At 31.5% G+C, this 15,812-nt stretch overlaps 1 protein-coding gene across 1 annotated transcript; it reads right to left on the bottom strand.

Annotated features, from left to right (window-relative positions):
* Positions 1-1,167: 1,167 nt before the first annotated feature.
* Positions 1,168-6,171, bottom strand: LOC145189112 (serine/threonine-protein kinase RIO3-like). Its single transcript, XM_090088062.1, has 11 exons — positions 5,955-6,171; positions 5,567-5,797; positions 5,345-5,473; positions 4,923-5,021; positions 4,387-4,469; positions 2,808-2,951; positions 2,572-2,699; positions 2,298-2,480; positions 2,019-2,178; positions 1,513-1,782; positions 1,168-1,393 (listed from the first exon to the last, which is right to left on the bottom strand). Exons 2-11 carry the CDS (start codon positions 5,736-5,738, stop codon positions 1,235-1,237), a joined length of 1,527 nt encoding a protein of 508 aa, XP_089944188.1. The 5' UTR covers positions 5,739-5,797; positions 5,955-6,171; the 3' UTR covers positions 1,168-1,234.
* Between the last annotated feature and the right edge of the window lie 9,641 nt (positions 6,172-15,812).

The raw sequence follows: 15,812 nt of genomic DNA, 5'->3' as shown, positions 1-15,812 counted from the left end.
ATTCTCTTTTCTGCGTATTGCAGTTTTGCAGGACTCGAAAATCCTCTGTAGTATGCGCGAATTAAATGCATCAACTTTCGTGTTGTACAAATGGCTAATTTGTTCTACTTGAAAAGCTGTTATCATAGCTCTTAGTCTGTTTGAGATTTTTGAAAATCAATCCTTCCACCTTCCACATTAAAGGATAAAAATATATACATAGCAACATTTATATAATTATTAAAAAAAAAAAAAAAAAAAACGTTTAACGTTAAAAAATATTTAGTAAAACTCTTGAAATTATATTAAATTTTTTTCGAGTGTACTGCAATTTAGATACTAAAATATTGGAAATTTGAACTTTATAAAAAATTTGTAAAAATTGTAAGAAATTCGAATAGAAATATTTTTATCATTTTTATGCATCAAGTGAGTATTTAAATTCATAATTTGAAAAAATAGAAAATTGCTTTGAAAATACACATGATAAATTGAATAGTGTGCAATTATATAGTTTTTAAAATAGATAACTTGATTTCATAAAACGATCTTTTGTCCTAGAGTAGTCCCCCAGCGTTTATATACTATTGTGTGCAGTTTATAACGAATTTCAATGTAAAAAGAGCAAAAATTTTAATATCTAAAAGAAAGCAGATTAATTACCACATTTTTAACCATTTTAGTTTTGAGTTATCTGGACCAAAACCATCAGTCAAACTTAAAGACATTATAACTAAAGTTGTTAGTATACACCTGTAGGACCTTTTTTCAATGACGTTAGCACTCATTGAACAAGTCACCATGACATTAGCACTCATTAAACAAATATATTGGAGACTTCATGCATTAAAAGTTGCACAAAATATAAGCCAATATTGCAATTGCCATAAATCCTTGTAGTTGCACCCATTAAGTGAATTGTCGTCAGGTTTTATTGATTTCCTTTCGATGACTCAGATATTAAAGTCTTTTTTAGGTGACACATGAAGTTGTTAAAATTGCACTGTATTTAAAGATTCAGAAGCAACTTTTTTCGGTGGACGAATGCATTTTCATGTTGAAAAAAAAAATAAAACTTAGTCCAGGCCTCAAGTCAAATAGCTCTTCCATCAAGAATTGTGGTGCTGCACAAAATCATTGTAAAAAAAGATTTCTAAATAATTTTTTATTCAAACATTAAATGTAATCTTTTAACGAATTAAATATATAATATGTTACATAAAAGTATTAAACTAATAAATAAAAAAACAAAGTATCATGACGTAAGCTGAAAATCTTCTTTGTTGATTGTCGTTTTTATTTCAATAGGACTTTCTTCGCGAATAATTTGACTGAAATCATGTTCAAAAGAATAGTTCTTTGAGTCTATACCAAAAGTAATCAAGTCTTTGTTCTTCTCGAACAACTGCTGATGCTAAAGCCAAAAGAATATGTGATATTAACAACATATTCGTAATAGACTAAACAAGATTAAAGTAAAGATTAAAGCAAAGAAAGATTAAAGCAAAGAAAGATTGCAAGGCTCTCTTTTACCTCTTTTTCTATTTTGTCGATGCGGCTGTAATCTTTTCCACTGACATATTGGAAAAGTTCTGCCTCTGTAAATACATCAATTCCACTCTTACTGAAAAATTGAACAATATTACGACAATCTCTCATCAAGAAATGAAATGCATCAGGATGAATTGGTTCAATCGATTGACTGACATCAATAAAAAAACATTTGGAATCATGCCAAAGAATATTGTATTCACTGAGATCAGCATGTATCAGACCACATTTTTGATATAAATCTTTCATAGCCTAAATAATATACACTGAAATATACACTGCATAGCTCTGAAGGATGACATTTACTCCAGCTTTTAATAGCATGATCAGTTTGCAAAAAATCATGAAAAATAAGATATGATTTTCTACTTAAAGTTACATTAGTTTATTACAAATTTAATATAGAAATCATGAAGGAAAAAAAACTTTTCATTAAAACATTAATTTAAAAGCACTAAGAGCTCAAACTTAACAATATGAACACCTACATTTCTAACTTCTAGATAGGCACCTTCCATTTGAATTTTACTCAGACAAGCATCTTTTAACTTTGGAGCTGGTACTTGATCCTTACCTATAAACTCCATAATAAGAATGTGCTTACGTAAACCCATTACACGAGGGCAGCTGATACCTGCTTCTATCATTCTGAAGAAGAATAAATAACTTAGAACAATGAAATATTTTTTTTAGAATGCACATTAAGAGCCTTATCGAATCTGCATTTCCCCAAACATTTTTATAAACAATCAGTAATAAAAATTTACCGTGTTAAGTTTCGAAATTCTTTTTCAGCCCATAACTTGATTATTCTTCTTGGATTCTGTTTCATGTACCTGTCTTTAAAGCGATAATCATCTTTAATGTATTTTTGTCTTGTTTTGAATTCATTTAATGTGGTTTTAAAAACTTTCAAAGCACATTCTCGAGGCAGCACAACATCACCAAGTCTACAGAAAACAAACAATTATCATGTTAAAGTTAACTATTAACTGTGCCAGAAAAAACCTGTTTAAAAGAAAAGTTTAAAAAAGTTCTTACTTCCCACCATTTGCATGAAAAACTACAGCTTCCTTGCCAGTGCTAATGATACCATTTAATTGTTCTAAAGTTTCATTATTCACCATTTTATAGATTATCAGGCGGGTATTTTCATCTAAGGCTTTCTCCTAAATCAGCAAATATGATATTTTACTTTAACTCAGTAGAAATATTTGTATAAGATTTTTTATAAAAATTATTCAAAAACCTATCAACATATATCATTCTTCATTTACATGAGTTGAGTGCTCATTCTTGTCATGTACTCGCATCTCATTGCGCTCTTCTTTAACAGAATGAACTTTCAATTTATTGTATACATGGTTAGGTAGGCGAATATCTTTACCTCCAACATCACCTGAGTTAAAACTCATTGGAAACTAAAAATGAAACAAAATTGAAAATTTAAATAAAGATATTGAGAAATATTTCCTTTGAAAATCCAAAGTTTACAGAAAACATTTTTTTTTAAACAGTATATGTTGCACTCAGGACTGGCATTAAAAAAAAACCCACCCAAAAAGAACTATCCAAAAGAACCCATTTTAAAAAATCCTGTAAAAAGTGTTTTTTGGAGGGATTTTTTTATTTAATGTCTATTTTTAGTTTTGCATATCTTCTTTTCAATTAAAAACAAATTTATTTTTTTTTGGCATTTATTATTATTTAATAACAATATTTGAAATATAATTTATTGAAATAAGAGGAATAGATTACTGAAATCTAATCATTAATTTTCTATATCAGCTCTTTATCATGAAGAAAAAAATAAAAACAATTAAATGAAACCATGCTTAATTGCTGTAAAAGAAATCCTTTTTTTTTAAATAACTATAAACAAATAAAAAAATTACACAATATTTAATAAAGGCAGTATTATATTTGTGCAAAGGTTTACGCAACTCCATCAATATTATTTTTTTGATTAACATAACCACAGAGAGCTTACTCATTTTTCTAATCACTGTGAAATTGAAGTTAGATTTAGATTTTTAACTAATCTTAAATCACTTATTCATTCCTCCTCTACCTTTTTACTTATCATTTGCTTACAATAGTTGCATGCCACTTTGTTCTTGTCATTTTATAGATTAGTAACTTCATTCCATTCTAATCCACCTTTTCTACCACTATTTAGCGGCACTTTGCTGTTAAACATTAGATAACCTAATACCTATATTCAACTTTAAATCATATACACTGGAAGAGTAAAATTTAATTTATAGCAAAATAAGAAAGTAATAAAATGGTTCAGCACAATAAAAAAACTAATATAAATGGATTGAACAATGTAAACTTGATCAAAATATTAATAGCAGCTTCTTTTAGTTCTAACAAAATACATAAAAGCGATAGAACTTTAGAACTTAAAAATTTTTTAAATTTATATTTAAAATTTATAATCATACATTTACAAACTTAAAGATGGCACTTCATCTGCCAGTACAAAATGCATTTTATGAGCATAAAAGCCAAAAGGTTTAACATACATGGGTTACTTACTTACTATACTTGATATGAAAAAGTGACAACCCTCCCTATTTATCTAGTCTTGGGAATTAGGACCAGCACTGGCTTAAGTTAGAATATATCCTGAATGGCATTACTATGGTTGTTTTTGTATTATTGAACAAAAATCATAGTCAATATACAATTAGATTTAACTTTATTTGTTAACATGCAGTGTAAAATAATAAAAAGTAGCATCTAAAAAACAAAAAAATCCCCCCCCCCCAAAAAAAAAAAAAAAAAAATTTTTCCAGCCCTGGCTGCACTATATACAAGAATAATAAAAAGAAACATTTAGTCAGCTACTTGTTCAATACTTTGTGCATTTTTTCTTTCAGATATAAGTATGTCATGCTTTGTTATGATACCATCACCAGGATTTCTTTGTACTTTAAACAGAAAAACTTTAAATAAGAAACAATTTATTTTAAAAAACATAAAATAAACTCATAAAATAAACCAATTCTGACATTACTCTATTCTTAAACCTTAAAAATGGAAGAATAGGCTCCAATTTATTTATTTTTTTTCACAGAATCTTTGAAAGAGCTGAAATCCCTAATCTTATAACTTTGTAGAAACAAAATTTGAAACTATGTAAAAAAAGATGTAAATCAATTTTAATTCTATTGAACAAATTTTATATAAGTTTAGCATAAATATTCTACCAGTTCTGGAGGTGTATTTTTATCCTCCTTCAAAAATTATCTTTTTTCAAAGTTGAGTGTTAAAGGAGTAATTTTTCTTCCCTTTTAAATAAATTTTATATAAAAATTAGATTTTACAAAAATCAACTGGACAAGTTTATAAAAGCAAATACTTTGTTATTTTTGTAAAATTACCTTTTACTTCTTTTTCATCTTCTGAATAACTGCTCTCTGATGAATCATATTCTTCTTCATATGGATGAACAGATTTAAAATTTTTGAATGACATGGACACTGTAAAAATATATTTAGATTATTTTATTTAAAAATAAAATACAAAAATTAGTCTGAAAACATTACAAAAAAAAAAAGGTCACATTGCTTAAACAATTAAGACTATTAATGAAGAGACAAAAAAAACATGAGAATTATTTCTTTTAAAATACTATTACTTTTTCACACAGAAATGAATAATATCTAAGAATATCTGATTCTAAATACAAAAGAAACAATTCTTCTAAAAATTAATAAACGTATTTTTAATGAAAAAGGTTATTTTGTAAAAAGAAATCAGCTTTTTTATTTTTGAAGAAGAAATTTATCAAACTAAAATTCACCTTTGCTGGTTCCATTTAGGTGTTTTTCAATACTTTTTATATACAAATCATTTTCACGATCAAATTCTAACTGCAACATTTGTGCTAATAGAAGATCATCAGCTGTTTCTAAGTTATCGCTTAAGTCATCTAAAAATGAGAAACTTCAATTGAAAAACAATTTTAAAAAATATAATCTATAAAAATATTTGACATTTTTTAGAGCTGTAACTGAAAAAATACCTGGACTAACACACTCTGTTGTTTGCTTTTCCTGTAATCTTGATATTATTTTTTCTTCATCGCTGTGTAACTGCAGTGCATATTGCTCATCCATTACTTGTGAGAAAGTGGTTTTCTCGATATTTGTTTTACCCCAGGGACAAGATTTAGGTGAATTGACTTTAGTGGACATTTTGGGTTTGATATTTTATGGTTCAAATATTTCAAAAGACAACTTCAAATTAATCGAGCCTTTCAAAAGTAAAAAAAAACACTAAAACAGTAAAAACAATAATATAGAAAGCTTCTAATAAATATGATAGAACTTACATATTAACTGGCTACATATATGTCATAATTTATTACTGTTTGAAATATAATAAAACGAATTATGTTAAGCGATGTTTACCTTTAGCCACCGTGTTTTAACAAGTATAACTTTTAAAGATTTGTTTTGATTTTATATTACTTCACCAGATACGCAATAAAGCAACGACCACATAATTTTTCTTCATAAAGACGATTTTGGTGGTGAAATAACCTTACCCCCTCACCTTTAGATCACACAAGATTGCGCAATAGCCAATATCTCTTCTACAAATTTCAAAAATCTCTGGAGTAACTGCAAGATTGGGCACTTCCGATAGAAGCTTTTATATTTGATATTTCAATAGTATTGAGCTATGAAAAAAATACCGGACCATCATACTAATATATGTACTAGGCACCGCCGATTCGGTTCGTAAAATCCGCAAAAAGCCAATCCGACTTATTTTGCGGATTAAAATAGTCAGTTCGTAAAAATTTTTCGGATTAATAATCCGAAAACTAATTTACGAACCACTAGCGAATTTTTTTTTTGCGGATTCACTTCGCTGTTCGGATTATCAATCCGAAAAATTTTTACGAACCACTAGCGGATTTTTTTTTTTGCGGATTCTCTTTGCTGTTCGGATTATTAATCCGAAAAATTTTTACAAATCAATTTAACTTTAATTCGTTTAGCGAATTATACGAATCGCGTTCCGTTCGCGTCACCATTAAATGGTGTGGTCCAAAAAAATTACGTTTTTATTATGTGCGCGTCCTATAAATAGTGGATTTCTTTTTTATTTTCAATCAGTTCTATTTGGAAATCTTAACATACAACAATTCGTTCAACAGATCAAGTCTACTATTCTTCACCTACATTTATTACGGTAAGCCAATATTATATTAATTTGATTTAAAAGTTAAGAATATTTCAAACTGAATTTTTGCGGTTTTTTTTTTTTTTTTTTTTTTGTGGATCGAATTCCTTTGCGAATTATTTCGCTTTGCGGATTGCTTCAATTAGTGGATTGGTCCGATAAAATTTATATTGTAATATTTCTTCTACTTAAATATTAACAGAAATAAAAATAGAAATAGAGATAAAAACTAGTTTAAAAAACTGTTACGCTCATTTCAATAATTAAGGCAAATAATTAGTTCTTTTATTGAAAATTTTATGCATGCCTCTAAAATATCATTTATTGTTAAGACGAATATTAAGGAAAATTTTCAAATAACTTAATAAATAATTAGTTCTTTTTCGGAAACTGTTTGTATGCATCAAAAACTATCACGTTTTATTAAGGCAAATATTAAGGAAATATTGAGGCAAATATTTCAATAAAAAGTCAGTAAATCGAAAATGTGATTTGATCCGTGTTTTCGAATTTTTAATCCGAAAAGTAATCCTTATTAACAATCTGATCCGTTTTTGTGGATTTTAAATTCAATAAATAATCTGAAATATTCGTCCGATCCGATATGGCAAACTCAATCCGATTCGTTTCTTTTTTTTTTTTTATTTCACTTTTTTTTTCTTTTCAGATGCCTAAGCTGTCTAATATTTGGGAATTCTTCAACAATGTGGAGGAAAACAAGGCAAAATGCAAGGCCTGTGGCAAAATATACTTAATCAATAAAAGCACCACAAGTCCTTTAAGGAACCATTTGAAAAGAGTCCACTTGAATTTATATAAACAATTAGAAAGGAAAGACAAGCAAAAATCAACAATACCAGACATTTTTGATGAGCTTGCCTCTGAAGACTCAGATTTTGAACAAACACAAGAAAGAGAAAAAAAGAGGAGATGTCCACAAACACAAAAAGATACACCAGTATCGCCACAGCCTGGACCAAGTGGAACTTGTGGCACTTCCAACACACAGACACTGCAAGGCAGAAAACAGGCTACCAAACCTGAATGGGAAGTTACTGACATCAATCAAATAAGAACTGTTGTTGACATTACTAAATGGGTGATTGAGGACACTCAACCATTTTCTATTGTAGAAACTGACGCATTCACCCGGATGATGAGAACTGCAACCAACGGTCAATTCAGAACCATTACAGCAAAGAATATATCTACAAAATACATTCCTCTCCTTTTTAAATTCATCAAGGAACAAGTAAAAAAACATTTTCAATACAGACAAGTCAATTCTTGATGGAGTGGCCTTTACATCCGACGTGTGGACCACTGATCACACCAATTTGTCTTTCATGAGCCTTACACTCCACTATATAGATTCAAAGTTCCAATTAAAGCTCTTCTTGGTAGAAATGTCCTACTTCCCCGAACAACATACTGCCGACAATATTGCCAAGAAGCTCAATGAATCTATCAACAAACTGGAACTTGATTTTGGAGTCAAAACCTGGATAACAGTCGACGGTGCAGCTAATGTCCAAGCAGGTGTTAGGAAATCAATTGGGGTTCAAAGTGCAATTTGGTGTGTCGACCACCGTCTAAATCTAGTTGTCAGTGGTGCTGTCGATGATAAAAGATGTCCAAAATGGTCAATTCTCAACCACAAAATAACAAAATTAGTAGGTCACTTCAACCAGTCCTCTCAAAAAGCTATGACTTTAGTTAATGCTGCCAAAGCCTTAAAAAACTCCAGAACGAAGTTAGTACAGAGATGCCCCACAAGATGGAACTCTGACCTCCATCAAATGGAGTCTGTGGTGGATCTTCTTCCGGCGATGCATTCTTTAAAGAATCCGAACCCTACTGTTTCTGGAGGTTGTAAGTTGACAGATCTTTTACCAACAGATGATGAAGTGGAATCTATTCAATCTGTCATCCGGCTTCTGAGAGGCTTTTCAGAATTCTCTGAGAAATGCAGCAGTGAAAAGAATGTTAGCATCTGTTCCGTTATTAATTGCCTATACAACATCAGAGGAAGATTAGCAAGGGAGATGATCAAGCCAAAAACTGAGGTGTCATCAGAGCTTGCTCACTACTTCAATGAAGATCTAAACAAAAGATTCGAAGGGGAGTTGATGAATATTGAATTCTCTATAGCTCATTTTTTAGATCCTAACAGCAAGGGCATGTGCTTTGTGGATGAGGGGGAAAAATTTGAAGTAGTCAAAACTGCAGTAAAAAAAGCTATGGAAGAACTGTCAAAAAAAGAAGTTTTGGCTAGCCAAAGCACTCCTTCCCCTTCAATGTTGGATGATGAAGATGATGACGACTTTGATTTCACTGAACAACTGAGGAAGAAAGTGTTTGGTGCAGGTTACATTAATCCTGGAGGTGAAACAAGCACCAAGAAAGCCATTTCTACTGAAATTGAGGGGTATTTGAATTCAAAACCAGTTCCAGCAAATACAAATGTACTGGAATTCTGGAAACAAAACCAGTATATTTACCCAATAATGTCAAGGCTGGCCAGAAAAAACCTCTGTATACCTGCTGCATCATCAACATCTGAAAGAGTTTTCTCAACAGCAGGGTATATATACAGCTCTAGAAGAACCAATCTTTCAATCTCAAAGGTTGAGATGTTGGTATATATGAAAGAAAACACTAAGCAACTCAGTAAAATTCAAGACATTGTGTGGCCAGGAAATGAATTTGGAAAATGATTAACTTTCAGTGTGATTTTGACTTTTTTTTATTTCTTAACAAGGAAATCATTTCGTTTCATTGTATATTTGAATATTATAAATAAATAAAAATGAATCTTAATTCGAAAGCTTTTTTTATTCTGAATCCGTATAAATCCGTAAAAATAATATCGGTTCGGATTCCAATTCGAAAAAAATTTTTCGAATTGCAATCCGATCCGAAAGTATCGAATCGGATTGCAATCCGAAAAAATAATCCGAAAAAATTTTAACGAATTATTTTCCGATAAATTATTTTCGGATCAAATCAATCCGTAAGTAGTTTGAACCGTTTAGCATAGATAATTCGGTGCACAATCCGCAAACCGATAAACAGTAACGAATCGGCGGTCTCTAATATGTACCGGATTTAGACTATCGAAAAGGCATTATTTTACTTCCGATTTTCGATAGCAATCGGATTAAGTAAAAGCTATAGGACTAAAACGACTTTCGGACTTCAACTATTGGACCGTCATAAATAAGTATTTCCGTTTTTCTTATTTTTACATGTTAGTTAATTTTTGTGAATAAGTTCGGATTTAAAATCTTTGAGACGTTTGAGGCTTCTTGATTTGTTTTTTTTTGCAAACTCGAGGGGGGGGGGGGAGGGGGCAGAAGATTCATCTGAGTGTTTTGATATAGCGAATGAACAATTTTTTTCCGCTGTAATACATTTCGTACCTTGTATAATGTACTAATCTAGGGTAGTCACATGTCTATATATCATATCACATGTTTTTTTTTTACTTATTTTTGGCATTCCATGTGAAGTGGAACAACCCATCCGACATCACCGTTTCGGATTTTGATGAAAATTGGCTCACATGTTGGGCATATGGACAGAAGAAAATATGTAAACTTTTTTGACTTAGGTCAATTATTTCCTGAGATATGACCTTTCAAAGTTTTGACTTTTTCACTTGACCTTGGTTGTTTAAAATGTCGTAACGTTTTTGCTATTATACTTAGGAAGTTGATTTTGGTGGCAAACAGAAGCTCTTGCATAGACGAACAACTTTGCGTCTATACAAAAAAGAGATAAGTTCAATAGAAAAAAAGTTATTGGTCATTTGGTCATTTGACCTTTGACCCTGGCCGATGGCAAAGGTCAAAGGTTATAATTTTTTTTTACATATTGCTAACATTCTGTGACGTAATTTTTTCAATTCTAGACACAGAACTGGAACTATAATCTTGTACTTGAAGTTCATTTGTGGATAATGTTTTAAAGCAATAAAGTTTTTGGGTACCAGGAATCGTTTTAGCATTCGAAAATCTTCCCTTCATTATTTTGGATTCGATTTGCCAATCATTTGCAGTGAGGTATTCAAAGAAAATTCCATGGATATTTTCTTTAGCAAAAGTATATAGTTGATAAGTGGTCATTACTTGGTCATGGTATGACTACTATATATTGCCGATTCTGGCGCATTGATACTTTTCTATACTTAAGGAAATTCAAGATGGTGTTGTTATTTCTAGACATGCATTGATATTTTTCAAGATGTGTATTTTTATCGTTTAAAAAAATATGGTTATATATTTTTTTTTATTGCGACTATCATGCTATTAATCTATAGAAGTAGTTTATCATAGTCTATAAATTAAAGCATGGTTTTAGTTTGTAGTGACCATAAGCCAAGGTGGGAATTCCGTCTTCCAAGATGACTCTTTTATCATCGTTAGCGCTGAGTGCGACTTTGTTAATTTCTTCGGTGTAGACATCGTGATGATGCGATCGGATAACGTTCATGGTGGCAAGCTTTTCTATCTTATTCATTAAGCAGTCTTTATAATCTTGATGAGTGATGTGTTTATCAACAACTTTCTTTTTAACCCCTTTGCATTTTTTCTCTTCTTTTTCATAGGTTTTGTAAGAGTATAGCTTAGGACGAAGTCCAACAAACTCTTTAATTAGTTTTCCACCAGCTTCATCTTTGAACATGCCGATAATCTTATTATTTAGACCTACCTTAAATCCAACGTTTTCAATAGCAGGATGATCTTTAGAAAAGTTGCTAGTGTCAAATTTGGTTTCAAGATCATCGACAATGCCTTGATAAAAATCATCTGTTTTAATTTCGTAAATGAGCGAGTCAGTGTCAGTCATGAGTAATTTTGCGCGGTCTCCGTATTTTGGTTTCATATATTCATAGTGATGCTCAAACATGAGAGTTTTGCTTATGTCTAGAACGCTTAGTCCTAAGTAAACAGGCTTATCGTAAAAGAGTTTTGTTCTTTTCATATGAACTGCAGTAAGGCTTTCATCAAAAATGGTATTTCTATCATAATTTACCTTTCTTGACAATTTTAGAACTTCTTTTCTTGTGGTGACCAGTTTAATATCAACATGCTTTCGAATATTCTCCATGGTCTTCCCAAAGACAGAGTTGTTCATCAATTTAAAAAATTCTTTTTCAAATTCGTTTTTAGCTTTTGCTCTTAATCCAGTGTTGAGGTTGATGTATTGTTTCATAAAAGTCTCTTCTTCAAAGGTAACACCACGATGAATTTTAGTAATGATCAATCCAAGTCGTTCATAGAGTTTTAGATTTTCGTGATGAATAACATATTTTTCTTTGTTGTTTAAATTAGGAACGAGCTTGTCCACTTTGTTAATTTTTAGTCTTTCAGGAGCTAAAGGATAGTCGTTGTGTGAATCGTGTAGTATTTCAGGATAATTCAAGTCCACTTCTAATATGCAAGACATGGATTTCCAATTTAAAAGTTCCTCTTCAGTCATCCATCTAAATCCTCTAACAGGAAGAGGTTTGCTCATAGCCCATCCATATAAATTATTAGCGTCTAAATACTGAATGAATTTCGATGGTTGTGAAGGATCATAATCACTCATGTATTTGTTGTTTGCAGTTGCATGACGTTTGCTGATCATGCAAATTCCACCGCGTATCCCTTTTTCTATCATATTAAGCATATCAATATCAGACAGAAGCTCTAACTGAATTCCAGTGAGTTTCAACATACCATCCCAACCTAAACCAGGAGAGGTGTAATACCAAGCAGGATCAAGTTTGTAATAGCTGCAACACACGTCTCTGAAATTTTCAAAGATATCAGCAAGTATCAGCACGTCAGACATGTTGTACAGCTTGTGATAATCTTTAAACGTTTTACATCCAAATACGTTCCAAACGTTTTGAGCATGCGCATAGTCTTCACAGCTTATCCCCTCATCATTCAGTTTGGAATAAAAAGCTTCAATAGGTGGCAATTGTGTTTCGGAGAACTTTTCAATCGAGTCTACCCAGTCATAAGGGTAAACACCTTTTTTTCTTAATAAATTAAACTTCTCTCCAGAGTAATATTGAGCAACGTTTTTGCACTGGTCATCAGTTAGATTTTTAGCTAGATCTTCTAACTTGAAGGGCATGAATCTGATGCTGTCGATGAACCTTAACTCTTTCCATACTTCCTTTAGTTTACCTTTCTTATCAGTAAATTCTCTCACTTTGATTTTTTTCGAGAAGCTGATGTATTTTTCTTCATTGCTGGGTATACAAGTGATCTTTCCTTTTTTTCCACCTAATTTCTTGATAAACAAATGGCTGTCATAACCAGACAAATTATGTAAAATGATAGGTATGAATTTTGGAATTTTATAATCCAAGTTGCATTTCTTATGAGCAGCACCACGGTACTTTCCAGTCAAATGACAATGATCCCACACTTTGTCACCGTTAAGGTCTTTATCGCAAATATGACATAGAGTTGCATCCTTAAAATTCATTTCATCCTTATCAGTAACCACTTTCTTTTTTACTATATCAATCTTATCTAAAATCTTTATAAGATCAGCTTCAAGCATGGTTATAAACTTTTGACCCACATCATCATCATCGCTTTTTGCCGTGTACATGACAGGTTCTCCTTTGTAAAGGTTATCGTCAAAGCATTTGATGTAATAGTAGAAGGAGCTTGGTACGTGCTTTTGGTATTGTTTGGTATATGACTCTTTATTATTATATTCAGTGTTGCCATCGATAGGTTTGATGAAACTTTCAAAGTCGGCATAGACAACGTAAGGAACTCTCATAGACTTGTTATAGTTTTTAAACTGAACGGTTGTTCCTTCTTTAGGAAGTTCAATTCTTACTGCATCATTGTCATAACAATAAGGTTGATGATGTTGAAGATTTTCTTCCTGGTCATAGCCTTGCAAGCAATTTCTACAATAATACATTTTGTGCTGATGTTTTGATGTTTGTGTAGACAATAACCGACTCAAACTTTTAATCACGCAATAATGGTCAGTGTCTTCGTCTGAAATATGCAACAAATCAACACAGTGTTTTCGATCTTTAAATTTAGATATTTGCAAAGGATAAAGTTTTTCATTTTCATATCCAAAGACGTTTACTCTGATGTCAGGATTTCTTTTTTCAAACTTTTTAATTTTAGAAGTCTTAACAGGAAACTCTATTCCATCCCAATTCAGCTCTTCTGATTTTAAAATAAGATCATTGTCAATTCTTTCGTTGTCTCTATTTTTAAGATTCAACGCTCGAGTAACAGACCATTTAAAACATTGATTGTCGTCGTTTTCCATGTTGATGATCGCCTTTTTGTCTTTCAGCTCTTTAGGAAGCTCAATATAGGAAGAACCGCTGAGAGGTTCATAATCAGTAAAGTTGATATCCATTCTTAAAATCTTAGATAGAATCGAATTGGATCCTAAAGCATTGTATTTAACACTACTTTCCAATACTTTTTCTTCCATTTCACCCATGAGTTCTCTTACATCTGTAGTTACTAGAACAATCTCTGATCTTGCTGAAAAGCTTGCTTCACGAGTCACTTCTTCACCAGTCATTATGCTTACAGATTTCATTTTACACGTTAAAACAATTCTTACCTTGGTGTTTCTTTCTCCTTCCATGGTTTGAATGGCAGACTCTCTCACCAAATTAAAAAAGGATGCAATGTCTTGATATCGAGAAGAAGGTCTATAAGAAAATTGTCTTACAGAACCCTCTAGCGAATCTTCAGTCATTTTAAACTTTACTTTAATTGGTTTTACTGCAGGCTGTTTATACTCTGTTTTTAATACAAGTGATTTGATCAACTGTATCTTTTTATCGATTTTGTTCGCTGCTTCGTTTACATTATTCTTGACTACTTCAGGAACGTAAGGGTCTATCCATTCTTTAATATCATTAAACTTAGTTTTAACATAAGATGCTACACTTTTTGCAGCTGCCTTCAGAGTTGAAAATAAACCAGGTCTTGGTGCTGAAACCGGTCTAGGTGTAATAACGTTTGTTGAATCATCGACTGGTGTGTTAAGAATAGAGGGTTCATCTCTTGTTGTCTGATTTTGCAAGAGAGTAGAAGAGTCGAATGAAATCAAGTCGCTAGTCCTTTGTCTAGGAGCTGGCACAGGTCTTTTAACCGCAGGACGAGGAGCTGGCACAGGTCTTTCAGGACTAACAACAAGTCTTACTTTTGCAGGCTTTATTGAAACTTTTGTTGGTTTTACAGAAACTTTTACAGCTGGTCTAACAAACCTCACCACGGTAGCATTAACAGGCAACGACCTTGCCTCAGTCGTTCGTCTACGAAGAGCAGCAGAGACAACTCTAGGAGGATACAAAGCCATTATAAGTTCCCCCTTTCTCATTTTAGAGTATCCCTTTATTCTTTGCCCTTTGGCAATTTCTTTTAATTCTCTCACCGTTTTGTTTTCCATTTTTTATATAGTAAGATTTTTTTATTTATATCGTTTTCAAATTTTTTAAATTCAATAAAGAATTTAAAAACTTCTTGTTCCAGAAATCTCATATTTACATCCATCTACTACTTTCCCATTTCTAGATTCAAAGTAATTCCATCCATGTCCCGTCTTTTTCTGTGACTCGTAAGCAGACTTGTATTCCACCACCTCACCAGTATCAACATGAGTTATTTTCAAACGTAAAGGATTATTTCTAATTAAACCAAGCCTAGCATATTTAGGATCAAGAGGCTTCTTTTCTTTTTTATTATATTTTCTAGGTCTTCCAACAGGTCTCACCTCTTTCGAGTTTTCTAGAATTGCATCTCTACTAATCAAGTTGTTTTCAACCGCAAGCATCATCAACGTTATTAAATCATCTGCTGTTTTACTAACACCGTTTTCTTTTAACAAATTTTTTAAAATCTTTCTTGTATATATCATCTTTTTATTTTGAAAAGATTTTTTTAAATCAAATTCGATTTTTTTAATTTTATGACATGGATTCTAAGAATCTTAAAGTTTTCATACACAATGTCCTTGGAAGTGAGCGAATGATTTAAAATTGCGCTTTTTAGATTTCCAGAAATCTTTTTCTTCTCCTC

Source organism: Hydra viridissima, unplaced genomic scaffold (genome assembly GCF_058129835.1).
Source record: "Hydra viridissima isolate aposymbiotic clone 2 unplaced genomic scaffold, HvirCarnegie_v1 scaffold_5, whole genome shotgun sequence".
Lineage (NCBI taxonomy): Eukaryota > Metazoa > Cnidaria > Hydrozoa > Anthoathecata > Hydridae > Hydra > Hydra viridissima.
This window is presented reverse-complemented; position numbering and strand designations above follow the sequence as displayed.